The sequence below is a fragment of the Littorina saxatilis genome, linkage group LG17 (genome assembly GCF_037325665.1).
Source record: "Littorina saxatilis isolate snail1 linkage group LG17, US_GU_Lsax_2.0, whole genome shotgun sequence".
Lineage (NCBI taxonomy): Eukaryota > Metazoa > Mollusca > Gastropoda > Littorinimorpha > Littorinidae > Littorina > Littorina saxatilis.
In genome coordinates this window covers 25,112,969-25,138,958 of record NC_090261.1, presented here as the reverse complement: position 1 = coordinate 25,138,958, position 25,990 = coordinate 25,112,969, and the positions used below count along the sequence as shown (strand labels likewise).

Below are 25,990 nucleotides of genomic sequence, written 5' to 3'. Positions count from 1 at the left end.
ACCAGCGTGAAGATCCAGGGGGCAAGGGAAAGCCCGAAGGGGAGTGCCCGAAATTGAAACACTTTCTCGCCCCACAGAAAGCGCAGCCATTTCCTGTCTTGAACATGCATGAGCACATGGAAATATGCGTCGGTGAGATCCACCGACGTGGCCCAATCTCCCGGACGCAGAGCTTCCCTTACAGAGAGAGGAGTCTCCATGACAAACTTGACTACCCGTAGGTATTTGTTCAGGGTGGACAGGTCCAAAACAGGCCTCCATGCCCCTGAGGCTTTGGGCACCACGAACAGCCTGCCGTAAAAGCCGAGGGACTCTCGATCTCGAACTTCCTCTATCGCACCCTTCAGGAGTAGGGAAGCCACCTCCGCATGAACGGCTGACTTGGCTTCCGGGTCTACAGGGTATCTGAAAGGCGGAGGTATCCTGGACAGAGGTGCCTTCCCCTCTGCCCAGAGGAGACGGAATCCCGAACGCACTATTCCCAAAATCCACCGGCTGGACACCAGGCGTGTCCAGGCGGCCAAGACCCTGGAGGGGCCACCCGCCGCCACCAAGGCGGGGGTTACTGGGAATAGTGGCTCGGGAGACCCTCATTGGGGGTGAGGCTTGTGCCCCGACCCCCGAGAACCCCCAAAGGAGCCTCTCTTCTGGTAGGGCGCGCCTCGCCCCCTACCCCGAAAAGAGGTGGACTGATTTTGCATCTTGCCCCCCCCAGACGAAGAAGGCTGAGCCTTATTCTGAGAGGTAGGCTTGCTCTGAACCTTTTGAAAGCCGTGGTGAGCAATCCTTGCAATAGCCAGATCCCTAGCGTCCTGGGTTTCCTTCTGCAAAGCGTCCAAAGAGAAAGCACCCAGCAGCGACCCTTCCGTAAAAGGAGATACCTTAAGTTTGTCAATGGTACCCCTGTCTCGGATCTTTGAACCTGCCAAAAAGGCAGATCTGCGGGAATGCACAGCATGCGCATAAAGCCTGGCTGACAAGCTCAATTGTTCCTGAGAGACCCTGGCAAGCGTCGCCAACAGAGTCGTCACATCCTCCTGGGAGGCGTCGTAACAGAACTCAAACGGGTCTAACGATGAAGCGATAGACCTAGACAAAGAGCGTTGCAGAGAACTAGAGACGGAAGCCAACTCGAGCAAAGATCTACCCGTCTCCTCCAAAGCAAGAAGAGCAGACTCCGAGTAAGGGACTGCTCTATCCCTGGCATACCCATCCTTCCGCAAAGAAAGCAGTTCCGGAGTCACCGGTAGAACTGCTTTCGGCAAAGCAAAAGAGTCAAGTAAAGTGACGGGACGAACCAACAGTTTAGAGCTCTTTGAGAGCGCAGAACAAGGAACATGTTGTCCCGCTTTAGCCAACCAAGGGCCCACCACCTCCGGAGCCTCCCCATGCTGTGACAACAGCGGAAAGGCATCGGACATAGCACGACTGCTCGCGAAAATCTTCGACATCTCGACCGCCACAGAGGGGGACTCCCGGAATCGGAACGAACTTTTCGGTTCCTTAGCACTCCTGAAATCCCCTAAGGCAGAAGGAGGATGGACGAACTGAGATTTGTTCACCGCCACCTCCTCCTCGAGATATTTCGCAGCCACTCCAGCCGCCAGAGCCACCGCATCTGGCAGCCTTCGTGGCAAAAAGAATCCAGCACCTTCAGCCTGAGAGGCGGCACCGTCATCCAGGTAGCCTTCGTGCCCTTCCATGCACTCCGGAGGCTGGTCCCCGTACTGACTAACAGAGTCAAGTCCAGAACCAGCCATACTACCACCAACTTCCTGCCCCCTGGGCGGAAGCAGATGCCTTTCAACCTGGCCACAGTCTACTGACGAGGCGGGAAGCATAGGAACATCTGTTCGCTTGTCAGGGCCCTTCGCACCCACTGACACCCCGACTAAGCGGTGGATATCAGCCGATGTTTCAGAGCTTTCGCCTGGGCTTTGACCAGAGGCTACTTTCTCAAGACAACGCTCTACACTTTCACTGGAAAACCCAGCTACTCGTGTAGTCCACATACCTTGTGAGGAAGACCGGACACCGGCCGGAGACCCAACAGGAGCCTGAGAGATCCCATCCTGAGACGCATGCACGTCCGCCCTCGTAACAGTAGCAGAGGGAGGCAAACGGACACTGGCCAGCGACGACGCGCCCCCGACACCTGCCGGCAGCGCACGTAGCTCCGCCTTAGTTGACGAAACTTCAGCCGCTAAAGCCGAAACCTGTGAGCTTAATGTCAAAAGCAAAGAAGCAAAATCCACGGATGCAAGCCCAGAACCTACAGGCGAGACATCCCCTACAACATGCTTAACCCCGAGCACGGGCTTCTCAGTAGGTTTAGCCAACGAACCGGAAACTCCGGGCCCGTCAACAACAACATCACTACACTTTTTGGATTCCGAACCCGAAAGAAACACGGGCGTATCGCTGTGCGATTTAGATCTTCTAGAGCTTTTCCTAACGGGAGAGGGCAAAGCAGCTACATGTTTAGGTGTTGACCTCTTCCCGTCCGCATTGTCGGCCATGATGAAAACAACTCACAAACAAATTTGGAAAAAATTTTTTAAGTCCGAAAACAAGCCAACAATGTCGCCAAAATTCAGGTAAAAAATTGGAAAGATCTCACCTCAACAGCAAATGCGAAGTCCGGAGACAAGAAGACACCAAGGGGAACACAAACCAGGTCTGGAAGACCAAGCAAGTAGGCTGAAACACAGCCGGAGCGTACCAAAAGCGACCAGCTCCACTGAGCGCTGAGAGTAGAATGACAAGATGGCGGCATATGCGCGCGCATATGGAAGGCAGCCTCCCTTACGGGCTGGCCTGGATACCCTTACGGGTCTCGGTCACTCTTTTTTAGAGGCGTCTTCCTTGTTGCTAAGGGGACGCGTACAGCAGTATCAGCACTGAACTATGGGTTAATTGCTATATGTGAGTTGGGTAAGATATGTAATTTAATCCAGAGTTAGGAAAGTACTTTAAGTACTGGTCCATGTTACACAGATGTCCTGGTTGGAACTGCCCACTGTACTTGGAGAAGAAGGTTTCTTGATTACAACAAGACAATCCAGCCAGAGTGAACATAAACAGACAAATCATGCCGAAATGTCTTCTCTAATTAATGACAGGACACCCAACACCGCAGGAATACCCTGGTGCTAAACGCTGGTCCATTTCTTTCTTCATATGTGAGAAACATACAGCTGACACAGCATGCTTTCTCCAAATTGCCACATGTTTTGCTATTTTTGGTACGCGTGATATAAATCTGTGACGTCACAAGGTAAAGACTTCGCCCCTGCATATGATCTTTTAAATATGGAGACATAACGTTATGTAAGCGCATAGGACAGTAACTAAACTGTATGAAAACTGGCTGGTTGTGCAAACTCTGTAACATAGTAAAGCATTCTTATCCGAGATATTTAAGAAAATGTTGGAGCAGAGTACGTTTGTTGCCTGAAAGCAGGTTGAAATGATTTGCCAACACAAAAGCACATGCTCCTTATAGACTTCTGCCCGTGTTTTAAGGACTGGCATAGCTTTGCCTACCTTTGCTCCCTCTGATAATCCCAAGGTCCACTCGTTCTGAGCACCTGAACACAGCAACTGGCGCAGCTGGTTGTAATCAGGTTTTTTGTCATAGGCAAGCTTGCTGACATTACTCAGGTACTTCTTTACACCCTCTGAAATGTAAACACATACAGGTTGAAACATGATTCCAAACTACAGGATGTCAAGTTAGCTGGCTAGACAGTTAGAACAAACTTGCTGGAACAGCAGGAGTAGTATACACAAACAAGGTGCATCTGTCTCACCTGGGCATTTTCCAGAGCCAAAGCAAGCCTTCATCAGTCCTGGCACATCATTCATGTACCTGTGGTGTACAGAAAAAGGACAGGTCTGTAGATTCAACAAAATTCCACCAGAAAAACACAGACAAAATCATTTCCACTAACTTACAAGATTAAGATCGTCACAAATGTAAAACAAAGAAAAATAAAAAAACAAAAAGAGAGAGAAATGACGGCATTACGTTGAAATGAACACTTCAAAGATCATGTGTCGTATCATCTGTTGATCATGTGTTGGACCCTTGAAAATTCCACAAAGGGGGTCCAAGGTAAAGTTGTGGTCCCAGGAACCTCCAGGTGGAGCGTCTGTGGGAGGCTTGTCAATATAATCAATTTGAAATAAAATTCTGCAACATCAGAAAGGCATCCGTACTTACTGCATTTTTAGATCTCGCACTCTGTCTTTGTTGTTGAGGTCATTACTCCAAGGCAGCTTGCCAGCCAACCACTCCAACATACAGTAGCCGAGAATCTCAAGGTCCCCTCTTCTTGCAGGATCTGATCAAATACAACAGATGATTTAATTGTACACATTTACATATTGACAACCACTTTCCTTTAAAACAAAACTATGATAGAACAACAAACTAACACACACACAAAAGCATTCAATGACATCAAACTGACTTAGTAATAAAGAGTAAATGCAACATAGACTAGCGTGGTTTCTGCCTGTCTCATTTTATTACTGGAAGTATTGACAGATGTTATGGATAAGATGTGACTCACACACTCCGTTGTGAGCGTCACGGCTTGTGTACTCAGCTGTCCCATCGTGTGCTCGTTTAGGATCCTCTTTGTATTCCTTGTGGACATCATCCACCAGAAAACGGTATGCCAGGCCGTAGTCAACAAGATAAACCTAAATGAACAAAAAACAACAATTACACTTCAATTGAATATCAGCCTGCACCTTTCTTTCTTGAACACTTATGTTTACAAAGAACCAGAAGACAGTATCTTAAAGGACCATAACAGGCTCTTTTTAAGGTAAGATAAAGCAGTTGGGGTTGATTTAATGATATAGGTAAGCATCTACAGATGCAAAATCCGATCAGTAAATCTCAGGTTTTGTGTTGCAGTCTAATTTTACACAAAATGCATGCTCAAAAAGCGACCAAATTCGTCTGCTACGCGAGACTTCAAATTCCCCGCGGCGGCAAGCCCTTGGCTGTGACGTCACAAGGGGGATCCAGAAGCGAAAGTAGCAACGCTCGGTGTGCGTCTTTGCTGCAGCTGTGGATGCGCGCGTGCTCCCGACATCATGCCGAGAGAGTGTGCTGCTGCCGAATGTTCGGAGTTGCAAAAAAAAGACTCAGGCTTGAGTTTTTATTTGTTTTTATCCGACTGACTACAACGATGACAATAACTCTGACAACAACTTGAAAACGAAGAACAAAGTTTTACAATGTCAACAACAACAGCTTTACACTGATAAACTGTAGGTGGAACACGATTGATTTGACACGTTACAACCTTGATTTCATCTACGACGACAACAACAACAACATCAACTTAAATTCGAGAACATAATTATACGTCTTCAACAACATAGCCAACAACAAATCCGATAGAACTTCAACTACAATCACAACAGTGATCATGGGCTGCCTAATCTAATTGTTGAGTCTGGCAGACATTTTACTTCCACCCTTGAGAGAGAATGTTTTTTCCTCGTACACTTTGTGCCTCAAACCTGACTAAGAGGATACAATTCTACATTAATCCCCGATTATCAACCCAGATAGATGGGACACTTCCGTCTCAACTCGGACACCGCTGTAAAAACCATCTCCAGTAACAGACGCTGATAACGATACAGCTATCTGCTCGCTCCTAAGCCACTCCCCCAGCCAATAACTCTGACGACAATAACTCTGACAACAACTTGAAAACGAAGAACAAAGTTTTACAATGTCAACAACAACAGCTTTACACTGATAAACTGTAGGTGGAACACGATTGATTTGACACGTTACAACCTTGATTTCATCTACGACGACAACAACAACATCAACTTAAATTCGAGAACATAATTATACGTCTTCAACAACATAGCCAACAACAAATCCGACAGAACTTCAACTACAATCACAACAGTGATCATGGGCTGCCTAATCTATTTGTTGAGTCTGGCAGACATTTTACTTCCACCCTTGAGAGAGAATGTTTTTTCCTCGTACACTTTGTGCCTCAAACCTGACTAAGAGGATACAATTCTACATTAATCTCCGATTATCAACCCAGATAGATGGGACACTTCCGTCTCAACTCGGACACCGCTGTAAGAACCATCTCCAGTAACAGACGCTGATAACGATACAGCTATCTGCTCGCTCCTAAGCCACTCCCCCAGCCTGTATGTCTACACACTGGCACCAATTAAACCTCCAACTGAGCTGTTAACCCGTGGTTTGTAAAAATGTAAAAAATATTGTACAAATTACTTCGAACCTAAATCCGCGATTTGTAAAATAAAAAATTAAAAAATAATTTTTTTTTTTCTCTATTCAGCCTATTGTCCCATCGCTGGGAAATTCGGATCGCTTCCTCCCAGTGGAAAGCTAGCAGCAACAGAGTCGCGCTACCCCAAAGTCAAGGGATCCATTAGATTTTTTTTCTTTCTTTTTCCATTTCGTTATTTTCCTTCATCGCTGGCGAATTCGGATCGCTTCCTCCCAGTGAAAAGTTAGCAGCAACAGAGTCGCGCTTGTGGACCAAGTTGTGAAAATTTCCAAGTTGTGGAATGTGTCCAAGTTGTGGTATGTGTCCAAGTTGTGGTATGTGTCCAATATGTGCAATGTTGTGGTATATGTCCAAGATGTGGAATGTGTTCAAGATGCAGTATGTGTCCAAGTTGTGGTATGTGTCCAAGTTGTGGTATGTGTCCAAGATGTGGAATGTGTTCAAGATGTGGTATGTGTCCAAGATGTGGAATGTGTCCAAGTTGTGGTATGTGTCCAAGATGTGGAATGTGTTCAAGATGTGGAATGTGTCCAAGATGTGGAATGTGTCCAAGATGTGGTATGTGTCCAAGTTGTGGTATGTGTCCGAGTTGTGGTATGTGTCAAAGATGTGGTATGTGTCCAAGTTGTGGTATGTGTCCAAACTGTGGTAATGTGTCCAAGTTATGGTATGTGTCCAAGTTGTGGTATGTGTCCAAGTTGTGGTATGTGTCCAAGTTGTGGTATGTGTCCAAGATGTGGAATGTGTTCAAGATGTGGTATGTGTCCAAGATGTGGAATGTGTCCAAGTTGTGGTATGTGTTTAAGTTGTGGTATGTGTCCAAGTTGTGGTATGTGTCCAAGTTGTGGTATGTGTCCAAGTTGTGGTATGGCTGGGTGAATTGTGGGTTGCGTACGTCCGAGGGGCACATGTAGCCTGTGTGTCTGAAGTAGTGGGTATGTGTGCGTAAGGGTGTGTTGATATTGAACTTCAGTTGTTGCTTTGTAAATGTCTATGTATCAGTGTATTATGTCTTGCCACACACATGCCAAATTTCCTTGTATTGATGAGGACAATAAAATTTCTTGTATCTTGTATCTTGTATGTGCTCAAGATATGGTAATGTGTCAAAGTTATGGTATGTGTCCAAGTTGTGGTATGCGTATAAGATGTGGTCTGTGTCCAAGTTGTGGTATGTGTCCAAGATGTGGTATGTGTCAAAGTTGTGGTATGTGACCAAGTTGTGGTATGTGTCAAAGACGTGGTAATATCGTCATGTGTCCAAGTTTTGGTATGTGTCCAAGTTGTGGAATGTGATGGGACAATAAAGAAATGGAGAAAAAAAAATCTAATAGATTCACTGACATTCGGGTAGCACGACTCTGTTGTTTCTAGCTTTTCACTCGAAGGAAGCGACCCAAATTTCCCAGCGATGGGACAATAAAGAAAAGGGAGAAAAATCCCATAGATATCCCTTGACTTTGGGGTATCGCGACTCTGTTGCTGCTAGCTTTCCACTGGGAGGAAGTGATCCGAATTTCCCAGCGACGGGACAATCTAGTAATGATATGGAGAAAGAAAACAAAATCAACGGAGTCGCGCTACCCCAAAAGTCAAGGGATTTTGTTTTTGTGCCTTGACTTTTGGGATGACAAGAAGATATCGGGAGCATTAACGTGATTTGTAAAAAAAATGATTACAAATCACGGGGCGCGCAGACCCTTGATTTTAACTCCCAGGCTCAAAACTGTAAGGTTCAGCAGCTAAAGTTGCTTCTATGAATACGGCTTCTGACGTCATCGAAAATTTTACCCAGAATTCACCACTTCCGTACTCTCGCGGACGTTCGAGATACAATGGCCGCCAGATCGGAACGCGAAAACGCTTCGCTTTAGCCACGAAATTCGTCGGATTATGGCCTAAACGATTCCGAAATAAACGAAACCATGTGAGGGAAGGTGAGAAAACAATTTCCTACGGCATGCATATGTCTGGTTAACGTAAGTCACACCAAAACGCGTTTTTGACACCAAAAATAGCCTGTTGGGGTCCTTTAAAAAATCATCCCATTTCATGAAGCCTTATGTTATGTACACCATTCATTCCAACTACAGCAAGAGTATAGGTTACACATAAGGATGAAGGACCAAAATATTCCATTTTACACACATCTTTCCTAAATTTTTGTTTTGAGAATAATGAATGGCATGGATGGCTTTGTACCTTTATTTCTGCAATAACACATTCAGAGTCACTTGATTCACTCTATCTACTGACCTGATTCCCTTTATCTACACCCTTGACATCACTATGGCCCAGCAGTATGTTGGCAGCTTTGATGTCACCATGGCAGTAGCCTTTCTCATGAATGTATTCCAGGGCATCCAGCTGAACAGAAAACATCAGACTGAGAATAAAGGTTGTATATTATTATGCAAACATTCCAGAAACACCAGAGCTAAATGTTTATTAGTTTCTTGGTCTTCAATTTGCTCATAGAGCACAAGCCCCCAAAAGGCAAAATTCAAAAACAACAATGAAGGGATGCAACACTCAACAACAATAAACAGGGAAACTTTGATGTAGCATAACGTCACCAGACCTGTGCACACTCAAAACGCTCATCAGTAGTAAACAAACCAAATTTCAGTAGTTTTTAAAATGTTTCAGTTGTAAGCTGTAAGTGTAACGACAGTTCAAGACATAATTCTGCTCACAAAGCTTCGAACCGGACACATGGTGGAAAACATCATTGGCACCACCATGGGCCACGCTGAAGTGTGATTCGCACGCCTTACAAAAAGCGTATTGGTCTCAGTTGCTGGATTTTACGATCTCCAGGTTGTCTTGAGAATAATTGGACTTCCAGCACTGTTGTGCCGTTTTCTTCTTCTTTGGTGACAGAGCTGGTGTCTCCTCTTCATTATCTGAATCTCGCACTCTTTACATTTAGTCAAGTTTTGACTAAATGTTTTAACGTAGAGGGGGAATCGAGACGAGGGGCGTGGTGTATGTGTATGTGTGTGTGTGTGTGTGTGTGTGTGTGTGTGTGTGTGTGTGTGTCTGTCTGTGCGTGTGTGTGTGTAGAGCGATTCAGACCAAACTACTGGACCGATCTTTATGAAATTTGACATGAGAGTTCCTGGGAATGATATCCCCGGACGTTTTTTTCGTTTTTTTCGATAAATACCTTTGATGACGTCATATCCGGCTTTTTGTAAAAGTTGAGGCGGCACTGTCACACCCTCATTTTTCAATCAAATTGATCAAAATTTTGGCCAAGCAATCTTCGACGAAGGCCGGACTTCGGTATTGCATTTCAGCTTGGTGGCTTAAAAATTAATTAATGACTTTGGTCATTAAAAATCTGAAAATTGTAAAAAAAATAATTTGTTTTTAAAACGATCCCAATTTACGTTCATCTTATTCTTCATCATTTTCTGATTCCAAAAACATATAAATATGTTATATTCGGATTAAAAACAAGCTCTGAAAATTAAAAATATAAAAATTATTATTAAAATAAAATTTCCGAAATCGATTTAAAAACAATTTCATCTTATTCCTTGTGGGTTCCTGATTCCAAAAACATATAGATGTGATATGTTTGGATTAAAAACACGCTCAGAAAGTTAAAAAGAATAGAGATAAAGAAAAGCATGCTATCCTTCTCAGCGCAACTACTACCCCGCTCTTCTTGTCAATTTCACTGCCTTTGCATCGAGCGGTGGACTGACGATGCTACGAGTATACGCTCTTGCTGTAAAAATGCAGTGAGTTCAGTTTCATTCTGTTAGTTTGACAGCTTGACTAAATGTTGTAATTTCGCCTTACGCGACTTGTTTTTTCTTTTCCATGTTTCACTTCAATCACAAGTTGCCACGCAGAACTTCAATCACAAGTTGCCACGCAGACGCTGGACAAACTAGGTCCAAGAACAAAGACTCAATGCTGAGAACACGCGCGCTTCCAGTAAATCGGAAAACGTCTTTTCAGCGCAACGGCCAACTAATTGGTCAAAACATCTTAAAACAGAAAAAAAATCAAGACTGACGTTCTCGTTTCCAAGTTAGGCACTTTTCAGCAGAGGCTGCTGTTTTCATAGCAAAAGCTTATTTGGATTGTCATGCACTTGTGCTGATTGAAAACGTTGCTGCCAGCTCTTTAACTCTCGCTTATCCCGCTGTCAACCGCTCGAGATAGGCAGTTTGCAACTTATTACTAAAATAAGATAGGCAGATTGTTCAGAAACAAAAATCGATTAATATACTTACCCAATTCACATATAGCAATTTACTTCAGTTTAGTGCTAGAATGCTGAAAACTACGCTCCACCCTGGTAGGGGGGGAAGTAACCCTAAAAATAGAACAGCCTTGACGGTCACATGACAACGCCAGGTCAAAGTTACCTCCCAACATGCATTGCGCACGCATGCTCTCGCCGCCATGTTTTATTCATTCGCTCGAAGCGCCCTTTTATTTTTAGGGGATCTAAAGCGGGGTAGGCGGGAGGGACTTTAGTATGTGAATTGGGTAAGTATATTAATCAAATGAAAATTTATTATTAAAATTTTCGATTAAATTACATATCTTATCCCAATTCACATATAGCAGATTGCTCATTAAGGTGGTGGGGTGCTCACCTTTGAGCTAGGCAACAATTGCCCTGCTGCTACCATCGCTGGTAGCGCCTTGGTACTGTCCTGTCGCGCACTGGAAATGTCGCGCAGGTAATAGTTGATGAAAACATCCTCCGATCTCCAGTAGGCAGAATGGTGGACCTCGGATAATCTTCCTGATCTTAGCACAGCTAAGGAGGATGCCCAGGATCTTGCCTCGTGCGTCCTTGCCGACGTTAGAGGGAGAACTGATTGCCCCCCCCCCCCCCCCTTCTTTTTGCGCCACCACTCATACGCTTGTTTGATCAGCGTTGAGACCCATTTAGCAAGAGTTACCTTAGATATGTCTTTGTCTCTAGCAGTGTTCAGAGATAAGAAAAGAAGCTTCTGCTGTTTAGCTCTGATAGCAGCCGTGCGGGACAGATAACTGCTAAGAGCTCCAACTGGGCAGTTAGACAAATCGGGGTCTTCTGGCGCCAGAATTTTGCTAAGAGGAAGAATTGTGATTATGGGGGAAACTTGATCAGGCTTCTGGTTTTTGGCTAGAAAATCCGGCCTAAAACGTAAAGTGATAGACCCATCTTTTTCAAAAGCTATGTCTCTAGATAAGCCTGAGAGGGCATGAATTTCACTGCCTCTTCTTGCAGTGGCCAAAAGAACAAGCAAAAGTGTCTTACGGATAAGATTAACTAAGCTTGCTGATTGCAACGGTTCAAAATCTTGCGATCTTAAGAATTCTGAAATAAGGAAGAGATCCCAAGCAGGAACTGGGGCTCTGATTCTAGCAAAACCTATTGACGCACCTTTTAGAACACTAGCGATAACACCGCTGAGGTTAACTCATTCAAAGCGCGTCTAAATTTCCCCTGTGTTCCCTGCCAGCGCGCGATTTAGAGCCATTTTGAAAAAATTATTAAAAATCAACAACACAAAATAACCTTACATACCTTTATGTTTTGCAAAGTTTGGAACTTACTCTTTTAGAAAATATATGAAACATTTGAAAGTACATACCTTTTGTTGTCTTCATATCCAGGCAAAATATCCAATTTGAAGCAAAACAAAAAAACTTGTTACGTCATGGGTTCATCATACACAATGTCATGATCGACACTTTCATTGCCCGAATCATCACCCAAATGATCGTCCATTGGCACAAACTCGTCACCAGAATCTAAAATATCATCTCCACTATCATCATCGCTAAGGTCAAGATCAGAACCGTACTGAATAACAAGTTCTAGCACTCTTTTCAAGTTACTACGTCTCAGCAGAACGATCCGCCATCTTTGAAAAGTCAAAACACGTGGGTCGCACACCGCCAACAAAATTAAATTAATCCCAACAATTGAAGGGAAGGAACTGTTTACAGTGAATGGTTCCACTGTAGACAGATAGAAGTTCATTGCAAGGGTTGTTTCCCTTGGTCAGCAGGACCGTTTACACCGTTAAAAATTCGTGATATCCGTCGGATCTCAAGTGCCGGCACGCAGCCAACGCTAAACACAGGTGTCGGACTTCCAGGTCCAACGCGCAGCGAATGACCCAACTGCCTCAGCGTAGCCGAAATAGCAGAACGTCTAATTCAAAGAGACGAGGGGGAGCTGCCCTGAGCTGCTAACCAAGATAAGTGATTAGCTACCTGCATAGAACGCGGGGAGACAGAACTGACCTGATTCTCCGCGCACCATTTAACCCAAGCTGTCCAATGTGAAGCGTACACTGAGCTCGTAGAAGTCCTGTGCGCTTTTTGAACCAAATCCAGTGTCCCGTCCGAGGCACCCGACCGACGCAGGGACCTTCTCTCAGTCTCCATGCGTGAATGAGCAGGGACTGTGAGTTCTCGTGCTGAATGCCGGTGCGTGGTTGCAGTAATTCTCCCTTTTCCAGGTTTAGAGGAATGGGAGGACCTTCTGCTAAGCTGAGGAGATCCGGAAACCAATGCTGACTCGACCACATTGGAGCGACTAGAATCAGGGATGGTCGTTCCGACTCTGCTTTCCTCAGCACTTTTCCGAGAAGTTGGAATGGTGGGAAAGCATAAGCTGTGCGTCGTGTCCAGTCGACTTCGGGTGCATTCACTTTCCAGGCTTCCGGGTCCGGAAACGGGGATATGAACACTGGTAGCCTCCTTGAGAACCGGGTTGCAAAAAGATCGACTATCGGTTTGTCCGCCTGAACCCAAAGCTGCTGGAGAGCGTGGTGGGTGATTGTCCACTCCATGTGGAGTACTTTCGAGGATCGACTGAGCGAGTCTGCCAAACCATTCAGTTTTCCCGGCAGATATTTTGCTGATACCGTGATCTGATGCTGGTGACACCACTTCAGAATTTGGCATGCTCTGGGTGAAAGCGTGAGAGAGCGGGAACCGCCCTGTTTGTTCATGTAGGATGCAACAGTCATATTGTCTGTATGAAGACGAACATGTTTGCCTGCCACCAGCGATAGAAAGCTCTGGAGACCGTGGGCTACAGCCTCTAACTCGAGCACATTGACATGTGAGAGGGCTTAACCTGTTGTCCACGTGCCTGAGGCTGTGTGGTGAGAACGATGAACACCCCAGCCTGATAGAGAAGCGTCTGTGAACAAAACCTCCCCTGGGGGAGGGGGAGTGATGAGAACTCCCTGTGAGCTCCATGGTTTTAGCCACTGCTCTGCGGTCTGCTGAAACCAGCTTTCTAACTGAACTGAGACCTGCCATCCCTGGGAGGAGGGGTTTATCGGCCTGAGTGCGTCTCTGACTGACGCTGGTGTCTCCATTGTGAACTTGATTTGTCTCATAAATCTGTTCGGAGGAGACAAGACTTTTGTTTGCATTGCCATTTTGGCTTCCTGTTTGACGGGAAACTTGAACAACGGTGGAAGTCTGGTTAAGGGAGTCTTTCCCTCCTTCCAGAGTAGTCTGAACCCCGAACGCACTATACCCACTATCCAATGACTGTTTACCTTTAGTAACCAAAGAGCAAGGGACCATGACAGGCCGCCTGCGACCAAAGGCGTGGTGGTTGCATGGGCTAGTGGTTCGGGGTCGCATCATTGGGGGTGTGCTTCGCGTCCCGACCCCCTTGAATGGCCGAAAGACGATTTCTTCTTAGGGTAAGGCGCACCTCTTCCTCGTCCTTGTGAAGAAGAACTGGCTTGTGTTGACCTGCCCCTATTCGCCGAAGAGGCGGAAGGTTTAGGCGGTCCGAAGCTCTGGCTCTGAGGCTTAGGAAAGCTGTGTTGCGCTATCTTGGCTATAGCCAAATCCCGATCGTCCCAGGTTTGCTTGTGAAGCGCGTCAAGAGACGGCTGTCCCAACAAGGCACCCTCCATGAACGGGGATAACTTGAGAGCCTCAAGCGTGGCTTTGTCTTGGATCATGGAACCCGAGAGAAACGCTGACCTGCGCGTGTGCACCGCAAGTGCATAAAGATGCGCAGAAAGACGCATTTGTTCGGCTGAAACTTTGGCCAAAGTAGCGAGCAGCGTCTTCACATCCTTTTCGCTCGCGTACTGTCGAAACTCAAACGGTTCCAAGGACGTAGCGATAGAACGGGAGAGGGACCTGAGTAGCGTTTCCGAAAGGGAAGCTAACTCTAGGTAGTATCTCCCTGTTTCTTCCAATGCTACGAGAGCGGATTCTGTATAAGGAACAGCTCTGTCCTTACTGTAGCCATCCTCCCTGAGAGTCGCTAACTCCGGTGTCACCGCAAGTGGTGCTCGTGGTAGAGAAAAAATGTCTAAGAGATTGCGTGGCGCAGAGTTCAAATAGAACTTACGGGCAGCAGCTTGCCCGACATCAGGGGTTGGCTGTGGGGAAGCTAGCCACGGCTGTGCTAACTCTGGTGCCGGACTGTGCGCTGATAGCAGAGGCACTGTGTCCAACGGCACATATTCCGACCGGGAATTCTTAGCCAGAATCTTAGACATCTCATACGCCACTGAGGGAGATTCACGAAACTTAAAAGTTTGTTTTTCTCCCTGTGTTGAGCAAAAATCTGACAGCAGAAGGTGGTGGTTCAGACAAGCTTGTTGTTGACACCACTCCTTCCTCAAAGTATCTTGAAGCTACCTGAGCTGCCAAAGCTACTGCAAGGGGAAGCTTGTCTGGTAGCCGGAAATTGGGATCTTCATCAGAAAGAGAAGCCCCGTATTCCGATTCTCCTTCCGGCACGGAAGTGCCTACCGGAAAATCACCTCCATAATGACTGTCATAGTCATAGGCAGTGTCATCCGGAAGAGAGGTACCGCGTGAGGCATGCCCTCTACTCGTATCCTCTCTGGAGAGAACTTCCTGCCCCCTGGGCGGAAGTGTGGAGAGCTGTGCTAGGGATGCTTTCGTCGAGCAAACCGGCACCTGCTTGTCTCCTGTTGTAAGCACAGGCCCCTGCAAGTCGTGATGCGAGCGAGTCTCCTGCCTTACAACTTCCTGCCCCCTGGGCGGAAGGGAAGAACGCCGTGCTAGAGATGCTTTAATGCAAATCGGCATTCGCGTGTCTTCCGTCAAGAGTACAGGCCCCTGCAAGTCGTGATGCGAGCAGATCTTTTGTCTCCCAACAACTTCGCACACCCGTGGCGGAAGTTTGGACCGCTGAACCGATGTTGCATCCGTATAGCAAACCGGAACTTGCGTGTCCTTCGATCTAAGTACAGGCCCCTGCAAGTCGTGATGCGAGCAAGTCTCCTGTCTTACACACCTTCCCAGCACTGAGAATTCGGTTATCTAGAGCAGCCATCTATAAATAGCCCAGCCAGCTGCACACAGCGAGCCAGCCAGTCAGCTGAGGGTGCCAGCAACAAACTGGCCTGTCTGACCGTAGCTGTAATACTCTTACTTACAACTTTATTTAATGATAGCTGAGCCGTTTGTTGCATTTCTTTTTTGAAATTTGACACATGACTAGATCGATTTCTGCAGATACCACTCAATGCAATTGTAATCCCATTTCAATTTGGTAAGAAGTATTTATTAGTACTAACTGATTGAGGTGCTTTGGTGTGTTTTGAAAGTGTTAGCACACTTTTACTACAGAGGCAACAAGCATGCTAAACACAGAACAGCAAGCAGAATGAATGAAGCAAGCCTTACCTTTGCACCAGAAAGTAGAATGAATAACTGCTAATCCAATACACTGCACTCCATTGTATTGTATACAACTTTCACAATTCATTTTGACGGCATGAAAATGAGCACAGTCCACACAAAAACAACAAAATAAAACAGCACAGATACCAACACATTCACTTTCCTTTAGATAAGGCACATATTCATTCCAGTAGTGCTTGCTTTCCACAGAACAGAGAGCACAGTGAGTGGGAGTAGACACTCGTCCCAAAGTACAGACCAAACCCATGGCGCCCCCCCCCCCCCCCCCCACCCCCCCCCCCCCCACCCTTTTTCCCCCCAGACAAGTCTTGCTTCCCTAGAACTGTTTATTACAACCTGCAGCATAGCATCTCTCCCAACAGGTCTAGGTACCAGCAAAGCTACAGGATTAGAGGGAACTGAGATAAGGGGGCATTTGTTTTAACATCTGGAATCCATTTCCTGCTCAGTGCCAAGGGGCCAGTTTCACTTAAAGCTGCCTACTATCAATTACAGTGGGGATAAACATCCCTGGCTCAACACACAGCAAGCTAATTGCCTGGCTGACAGACTTGTGCAAGATAGTGGGGCATTAGAATGAAGGGAATGTGTTGTAAATCTCCTAGAAACAGCACTCGCCAGAGATAGTGAGACTCTGCTGGCCGCCATTTTGGATTTCCATTGCCCTGGTAACCAGCCAGTGCGGGCGCACTGGCAGGAACAACTGGGTCGGCTAGGCCGCGAACCGAATTCTGACCTGCACAGCGCGGCTGAGAAGGTGTGCTTATCACGGCTTCCTGCCCGGCGCCAGGCGGAAGAAGGGAACGCCCATCCGTATCTCCCTGTGGGACAGTCACAGTACCTTTAATGGAGCTGCTGAAACCGGAAGTAGAGGCATGGTGAGGGAAACTCTTTCTGTCTTCACCGGAATGTTCTTCAGCGTGAACGTCGGCCGACGTAATAGTGGCTGACGGAGCTGCCTTAAACCTTGACCGAGAGCGATCGTCCACCGTTCTTGCCTGGAGAGAGAGCAAATGTTCGCTCGCCAAGCGCAATTCTGACGAAAACATGCACCTCATTTGATCGCTAAACGTTGCAAACATTGCTGACAAATCTTCCTTCTCCGATGCTATGCTAGCCTTAACCAGCGCTGACTTGCATTCTTGCTTCAACGCCGGCATTATTGTCAATTTCTACCGTGAAAGTATTCTGAGAAACTGGCTCGAACACAGTAACTGTAGGTTTAGAACCCTTGGGCTTCTTAGCCGCTTTCTTAGACGGAGACTCAGTAATGGCTACCTGTCTAGAGCTGGGTTTCTTCTTCGCACTGTCAGCCATACTGGCGTTAGTCTTGCAGACGAAAGTAAACAAAGACTAACTCGTGGCCAACGAAACAACTCCAACGAAAGAAAATGGAAAAATCTCACCCAATCTCAGCTAGAAAGCTAAGATACAGACGTGACCAGGGTGTAGTCTGCCAAAAAAGCAGTGGGATAAAGAATAGCCCGAGCATAATCCAAAACACGTCCTTAGACGCTGTCGCTGAAGAGTAGAATGAATAAAACATGGCGGCGAGAGCACGCGTGCGCAATGCATGTTGGGAGGTAACCTTGACCAGGCGTTGTCAGGTGACTGTCAAGGCTGTTCTATTTTTAGGGTTACTTCCCCCCTACCAGGGTGGAGCGTAGTTTTCAGCGTTCTAGCACTAAACTGAAGTAAATTGCTATATGTGAATTGGGATAAAATATGTAATTTAATCTCATTTTTCTCAAAACACTAAAAAATTACATAGGCAGTTATCTTATGAGTGTGACGATAAGTAGCATACTATGGTGCATATTTTCACAGAAAAGTTGTACTCAAGCATGTCCCCAATAGAGGACAGAAAAATACAAATCTAGCCTCTATAACTGATGTCACTTTAGAGTAAAGGATGGTGTCTCAACATAAACGCTCTGTTGGATTCCTTGTCTGCTCAGCAGCACCAATCTGCTAAACAGCCCCCTGCCTTAAATATTATTTGTTTCTTGGTTAAAGATGTATATGTGATTATGTATAAATGCCTTATCATACTCCTACCCAAAATGTTGACATTTACAAAGAGATCTAAAACAAACAAGAAAAGATTGATCTAATCAAAGCATGATTCTAAATATTTGTTCCTTTCATACCATTCTAAGACCGACAGAGTATACTGTCTTTTCAGAGAAGGCCCGATTGTTGTCTTCAAAAAGTTTCTGGAGATCAGTGCCAAGACGTGGCATTGCAAGAAAGCGGTACTGCTTATCCCCCTTTTTGTGCAGGCCAGTGCCAAGAAATGGTGGGACACCAAGGTACTTCAACTTCTTTGCCTTGGTCCATTCACGGACTGCAACCAAACAAGATGCAAAGCTGAACATTCCAATAGCAGATACATGTACATGCTTTTGCTTGTAACAGGAACATATTCCAAGCCCAAGAATAATTGAAAAGCTGAGACCATGCATAACTCCCTATACTTGAAACGAACAGACTGTGTTCGGAAAAACCCTGTTAGTTTTTTTTCCAACTGTGGGAGAGTTGCATCTCTTCACCAGGGTCCCCACTGGTTTTTAGAAACAAAATTCCATGACTTTTCCATGACTTTCCATGAGCCTCAATAACATTTTCCATGACTAGATCCACAGGTCGCCATTTCCGAACACGCAAACTTTTTACGTCTTGTCACTGCCAGTTTTGACACTGGCTTGCTTTGCACTGAATTTGAGTCAGTTTCTACGCAGTGTCTCTTCGACAAGCAAGTCAAGCATTTGATACGCAGTCAGATTATCGGTAATGTTTGCTGGTCCTGTCATTTCACTAAACTGGACCAGCCACTGTTTGTATCCATCTGCACTTTCGTAAATTCCGTTTCGTAACCGTCACTGTGACTTGACGAACTGTCATTTTTTTCACCGCGATACACAGTTCATTGCGAAGATCTTCCTCGGTAATTCGTTCCAATTCCGCATACTTTTTGTTGTCAAGAAACAACTCGAAAGAAAGTTTCAAACTCATCATCCTCCATCTTGCTTGTCGAAGCGCTAAAGTACTTTATCGATGCAAAAACAAAAGCAGAAAACTTCGACGAAACCGACTCAAATGCAGCGCAGACGACACGACGAGATAACGGAAGGAAGTGAGCCTCGCTTTGGCTCAAGTGCCGTTAAAAATACCGTTATTCTCGTATGCAAATACGAATGAGAAGTTGGTCATACGAACAAGCCTTGTGCTGGCGACACAAATCGCGGCTGGCTGGCAAAGGGGGGGGGGATGGCTGGGCGACGAAAAACGCCACTGGCGTGCTAAAGGTTAATTTTTTTTTCTTTCTTATTTTTGTAAAATTCCATGACTTTCCATGGCTTGAATTGAAATTCCATGACTTTCCAGGCCTGGAAAATTAAAAATCAAATTCCATGACTTTCCAGGTTTTCCATGACCTGTACGAACCCTGCTTCACACTGTTTACTGCCACCATGATCATTTGCCTCCACTGATCAATGGCCACATGTGTTTGCCTTAGCTCAAAGGGGTGCAACTCTTCCACAGTCAATAACAAAAATCCAACTTCGGCCATGAACTGTTTTATGTTTACCAAAAACGGAATGTTGCAAAGACATGCTGCTTCAGTTTCAGTCAAAGATAAGTCTAGACTCAAATTATCATACTCATGTCTGGCTTGGCACAGCGTTGATAGAAATGAAGTTCACAGAAGAGCGGTCCATTGTCCTGAGGCTCCTTAGAAGAAAAAAAACCACAACATGAATGTCTGTGAATACTCTTTACAAAGAAAACGAAGTCAACACAATTTCAAGACTATGATGAAATGAAGAATTTCTTGTTATTACCAAAATTCAAGTTAACAACTCAAATTACTCTTTCTTTTTACCTGTTTGCAACAACAGAGTGCATAGATTTAGAAGATGCCAGACAAACTTGATTTAATGTGCTTGAAACATTCTTGATGTAATTTTGCACAAAATAATTGTACAACTAAGTACTGATCTGTGTTTAAAGATACAAGGCTCTGATCTCAGCTAAAAATATCAGTCATTCATTTGGGGTCACAGGGTAAGGTTCTGTAAATGTTAGCAAGGGTAGGCAGCTGGTCTCATATGAAATTATTGGTCACTGTATTTTTATTAAATACAAGGGCATGCAGCTGGTAGAGTACAGGTTCGATGAGTACTGACGGTCCCACTGGCTTTGTATCATGCCTTACGTTTCAATCTCACTGACACTGTACTTCCTTTTGCTTGCACCTGATACACTTAAACTGTGGATTGTTCTTCTTTTTAAGTAAAAAGTGGGGGTTGCGCTTTGGCCTTTGTATAGCGAAGCACCTTGTATTTTGAAATATACAATACTCTAATACTTCCATTTGAAAAAAAACCTTTTAATCTAAAATTCAGCGAACTCTATAATTATATGTGATTAAAGAAAAACTGCCTAAAGCCCCCCCCCCAAAGTATTGTTGTAACTTACAATTTTGATAACAAAGTCTGGATCTGCACCAGGGGAAGCAGCAGTCATATCTGAAGCTGCAACAGAAAAGGATTCATTGTTAGTTGTTGTAACAATGAACAAAGAGTACAGTTCTAGTTGTTGTAACAATGAACAAAGAGTACAGTTCTAGTTGTTGTAACAATGAACAAAGAGTACAGTTCTAGTTGTTCTAACAATGAACAAAGAGTACAGTTCTAGTTTTTGTCTAAAAACAAGAAAGGTTAGTTATTGGAACATTTAATCACAGACAAAACGAAACATTCATCAGTATGTATACCTAGTGGTCTTGAAGTAGCAGACAAACAAATGATAATGAGTGGCAAATAACTCAAGAAATAAAAGATTGAACGGTAAAATAATATATTATAATAAAATTAGTTAGTTATTATAGTGGACATCCCAGTGACTCATTATTAGCTTGTCCAACCACTTCTAACTCTACAAGACCAACGCACTTGTGAATTTTTTGTCTTGTCTGTGAATAACCATTTCAATAATTATCCAGTTATGTTTTCTTGATTCTTGAACTTTAGCCATCTAACCGCTTCTTTTTTTTAATTAACAAAACCACACAAGTCCCAGGAGCATTTCACTTAGACTGTCCTTGGTAAAATGAAACCCACCTAAAATTATTATTTGTACGATTCCCCGTCAATAATCAAGCAGGCAGACAGACACGGGTTCATCAAATTAAATGTTCCTCCATACCTCTACATCATTTTGTTTTGTTTTGCTGAATGTTGACGAACATTACCCTTGTAGATAAGACCAAAGCCACCCTGTCCAATGACATCTCCCAGCAGCCATGTCTTTTTTTCTGATGGCTGAAACAGGACTTCTCCGGGTGGAAACTTCTCTGGCAGCTTGTGAGCTTTGGGGCCTCTGCCTTTTTTGGCGCCTGACATGGAAAGACAGAATGTTCAGATGAGTGAAGACAGCTATGCTCAAGATGTTGAATGATGGAAACACTGTGTACAGGATATATAGGAGTCAAGAGGTATTCACACTAACAATTTTGTACGCAGGAGGGACGGGCGCAGTGGAAAGATGTCGGCCTCCTATTCGAGAGGTCGTGAGTTCGAATCCCGGTCGCTGCCGCCTGGTGGGTTAACAGTGGAGATTTTTCCGATCTCCCAGATCAACTTATGTGCAGACCTGCTAGTGACTTAACCCCCTTTGTGTGTACACGCAAGCACAAGGCCAAGTGCGCACGGAAAAGATCCTGTAATCCATGTCAGAGTTCGGTGGGTTATAGAAACACGAACATACCCAGCATGTCTCCGCCAAAATTGGCGTATGCTGTCTAAATGGCGGGGTAAAAACGGTCATACACGTAAAAATCCACTTGTGCTAAAAACATGAGTGAATGTGGGAGTCTTAGCCCATGAACGAAGAAGAAGAAGAAGTACACAGGAGGTATGATTAGGCACAGCAACTGTGGTATGAAACATGCGAGCAGACTTCTAGGCGATTCCCAATCTCTATAATGACATACACTGATAAAGGTACAGTAAAACCTGAGTCTAGCGGACCCTTGTTGTAACGGCCACCTGCTACATACGGACAGTTTATCATGGCACGAACACGATTTCAACAATAACTAACCTTTAACGGGCGGACACCTGCCACTTACGGACGCGGACACGATTTTTCGGACCGTAGGAAGTGTAAACACTGTCACAAACGGACACAACGTACATAAAAACGCAACTTCGAAAACTCGACTGTTATGCAGACAGTGCTCGGCAGCCGTAGCCGTAGCACAAATGGTTGTTGATTGGTTGTCCTGTCCCTTTTCTGACCAATCAGTGGCTTGTTTAGATGGAGACCCACTTTCGCTCACTCACTTTCGCTTTTCCGCATTGTGGATACAGTCACAATCAAAAGCAACAGTAGACTACTGTGTTTGAAAATGGAATCTCCAGCAGGAAAAAGAAAAGCGTTGACTTTAGAGCAGCGTGTCGCTGCCTTGAAAAAACTAGATAGCGGCCAATCATGCCAAGATGTGGCGAAGGAGATGGGATGTGGTAAAACACAGATCGCGAGGATCAAATTGGAAAAAGAAGATGTGATGATCTCTCTCTCTTTGTAAGCAATTTTGAAGGAAACAATAGTTAACACAGCTAAATTTTTGTTCCATGCATTTATGCTGAGACTAGAAAAACTGAATGAAACAAGAGCTGACCCAATTTGGTCGAGACACACTGCGGAATTTCCCGTTGAATGACTGATGAAGAGTCAGCTATTTTTAGCTTTGTGACGTCCGACTTTCGTAAGTTTGATGCACAGTGTGTGTAGGGAACGGGTTAGGTAGGGGGGGGGGGGGGGGGGGGGGGGGGGGTGGGGGGATGTTTTTGTTGTTGTTGTTGTTGTTTGCTACATGTATCATTTGTTTACTCACATTTTCAGTGAGTCTCATGTTCAATCCAATAAATACATACTACAGGACTGACAAAAAGTGTCTTGTTCATTTTACGTGCTCTTTGTAAAATATTGCCCCGGCCCCTCCACCTGTGAAGAAGGGACACCTGTCTAATAGGGACACTATTACCATTCCCCAAGGGTGTCCGTTAGAGACAGGTTTTACTGTAGTGCTGATGCTTTTATTAAGTACATTGCACAGCCTTTTCTGAAGAAACGAGCAAATTCTGTTTAGCCATGACTTTGATTTATCATGTTATGTATCTTTAAATCATTTAGCTGGTCTAATGGGATGTCATAAATTTACCTTACACCCAGAATAAGATTTGCTTTCTACCTCTTGTCTTTGAAGAGGTATGAACGCCCTTTGTTTTATTTTTGCTAAAACTTAGAGATATATGATACCTCCATGTACATTGAACTTAGTTTAACTTGGAAGATGTGGAACAGTGTTTCACTAAAATTGTACTTTTACACCACAGTCCATAACAAAGAGCATTGAAACCAAACACAAAAGGCACCAAACAAGTTTACCTGCACTTCCTGCTCTAGCTCTTGGCATCTTGAATCTTCTTTGATGTTCTGGAAAACATAGAAAATGTTACTAGAAATCAATGAGAAAAAGTGAATTAGACATTTGTAGAATGAACAAGAACATATACACTTGGGTGGTTTTCTAAGAGAATAAAATGTTCTGGGATTGTATCAACACAAATTTACAGGCAAGTCTAACCGGTGTGATGAAAATTGTTTTTGTGAATAGCTCAGAGAACTTCCAAAACTCAGCAGTTGATCAACATGAGGGCTCCAGGGATCATCTGTTGCCAAGAAATGCATGTGCGCTCAGAATGTAAGAATTCATAATCGAAAATTTTTAATTAAATGTTGATTTAATATAATATACTTACCCAATTCTTATGAATGCATTGACTTTAGTCCCACATGCTAGATGTCGAAAAACCTCTCAAATTACCTGCCCTTAGTAGGGTGGTAACCAAGCTAAAAGCGACGCCATAGCCGTTGCTATGGCCTGACCTTGCTCGGTTACCCATAACACCCTGCGCACCGCGTGAGCGCCAGCATCCGTAATAATCATTCGAGACTATTAGTCAAACAAACCCCCAAGGACATAATCCAGCGGGGACGGATGGGAGGGTATTAACTATAAGAATTGGGTAAGTATATTATATTAAATCAAAATTTAATTAAAAATTTTCGATTTAATCACATATTCTTACTCCAATTCTTATGAATGCAGATTCCTCCTAAAGGTGGAGGGAACCTACTTATGTCCTTGTAAGAACCTGCCCTGCAGCAACTAAAACCAGCAATGAACTGGAGCCATCAAGCCGCGTGCAGGAAATATCCCGAAGATAGAAACCGATGAACACATCATCTGATCTCCAGTAAGCCGTTTGCAAAGCTTCGCCTAGGCGACCAGAACGCAACACGGCAATAAAAGAAGCACAAAATCTGTACCCGAGCTGTTGGCAAACCTCGCATAGGCGAGAGGAACACCACCAGCCAGAGAAGAACACCAGACTCCCGAACGCCTGAAAAGGAATAGAGGGAGGACTGAACGCCCCCCCCCCCCCCCCCCTGTTCGGAACGCACCACTCATAGGACTGTCCTATGAATGTAGCAGAGCCCCTAGAGAGAGACAAATAAAAGACGTCTCTTTCGCTCCATTGTAAAGAAATAAGAACCTGAGCTAAAGCTCGTGGTTCCAAAAGACAGTAACGTCAAAAAAGGGATTAAAAAAGTCCAACCAGACAGTTAGAAAATCCGAATCTCCCGGAGCGATAATCCTCCCAAGAGGAGGGAATCAAACACCAGAGGATATTGACCAGGTTTCTGAAACCCCAAAACCTGGCCAAAAACCGTGAACAAACGGAACCAAAAGCCCTAAGGCTACATCCTCTGGCAAACCCCAAAAACGCATGCGCCTCACCGCCCTATAGGGCTGAGGCCCAGAGTAAGTAGAACAAAGTCCCACGCGCTAAACAAGGGGGAGCCTCTAAACCTCGTAAAACAAGGTCCCTTGAACATGCCGACAAGAGCGCCATGAGCAACAGAAGAGAGGCCTATTTGTTTCAAAACAGCTGAGATAGCCGATAAGCCGGAACCTCAAAGAAGAGGCCCAGCTGCCCAAAGCCAAAAACTGAAACAGAGGTGAAAAACCACCTGGCTTGAGAGAGGGGCGCTAAGGAGTTGCACCCCCGCTCTAAATCCCCAATTGGCCAAGGGGGCCAAAAAAGGAGCATACACAGATAAAGTGGAGGAAATATATGCTTCGTTCCCAAAGACCAGAGTCAGAACCCATGATCTAAAACACCAACAGCACGCCTCCAGACCCGTCAGCAGAAGGGCCAACCCCTGTGCAAGCCCTGAAAGGGCCTGTTGAGCGAGTCGGCCAGATCGCAGAGCTGGCCGGGGAGAAATTCCCCTGAGAAAAATGATTTAGTGTGAAACCCAATCAGAATCCCCTATACTCTGTCTGACAGGGAGCGAGAACTTGCTCACCCCAGCTAGTTCACATAAGCAACAGAAGAATTGCCCGAATGCAACAGGCCATGCCTGTAAATAGCAAAAAAGGAAAGGCTAGTAGACTAAGAGCCACTGCTCCTAACCTCAGGCAAAAGAGAAGCCCAAGGATTCACGTCTACATCACAGCCTCAAGACTGCAATCACCATTGCAGGCCCCATCTAGATGAAAACGCATCCAAAAAGCGGTCTAAGTCCAGGGGGAAACAGAGCTAGGGAAAAAAGTCCCCTGAGCGATCCAAAAGGATTCCAGCCACCTTCCCGAGTGGAGGAACCCACTCTGGAGGAGGACCCTCATGTCCCAGACCTGAGAGGCCGAACCCCCCAAAAAACTTGAGGAAAGACTAGAGAGCCAGTATAGCTATCGATACCGTCCGACCGAAGATCGGGTCTAAAGACCCCGCAGAGGCCTGCTCTCGTGCCAGTCTGGCAGTGAAAAGAGCTTATAGCCTCCCTATTCTCTCTTGTGTGAAGAATAAACCTTCCAAGAGACAAAGTCGAACAGCATGCCCAGGTAAAAA

At 45.1% G+C, this 25,990-nt stretch overlaps 1 protein-coding gene across 2 annotated transcripts in view; it reads right to left on the bottom strand.

Moving 5' to 3' along the window:
* LOC138952467 (serine/threonine-protein kinase VRK1-like) overlaps positions 1-25,990 on the bottom strand; it is a 64,284-nt gene that overhangs the window by 29,257 nt on the left and 9,037 nt on the right. For both annotated transcript variants that reach the window (XM_070324139.1, XM_070324140.1), the window contains exons 2-11: positions 23,460-23,507; positions 21,259-21,402; positions 20,484-20,539; positions 19,667-19,736; positions 18,152-18,348; positions 8,571-8,681; positions 4,578-4,710; positions 4,226-4,346; positions 3,813-3,871; positions 3,547-3,680 (exon numbers count right to left, since the gene is read on the bottom strand). In XM_070324139.1, the coding sequence (XP_070180240.1) occupies positions 3,547-3,680; positions 3,813-3,871; positions 4,226-4,346; positions 4,578-4,710; positions 8,571-8,681; positions 18,152-18,348; positions 19,667-19,736; positions 20,484-20,539; positions 21,259-21,402; positions 23,460-23,487 (1,053 nt within the window). In that variant the 5' untranslated portion in view covers positions 23,488-23,507. The remainder of the gene's footprint in view (positions 1-3,546; positions 3,681-3,812; positions 3,872-4,225; positions 4,347-4,577; positions 4,711-8,570; positions 8,682-18,151; positions 18,349-19,666; positions 19,737-20,483; positions 20,540-21,258; positions 21,403-23,459; positions 23,508-25,990) is intronic.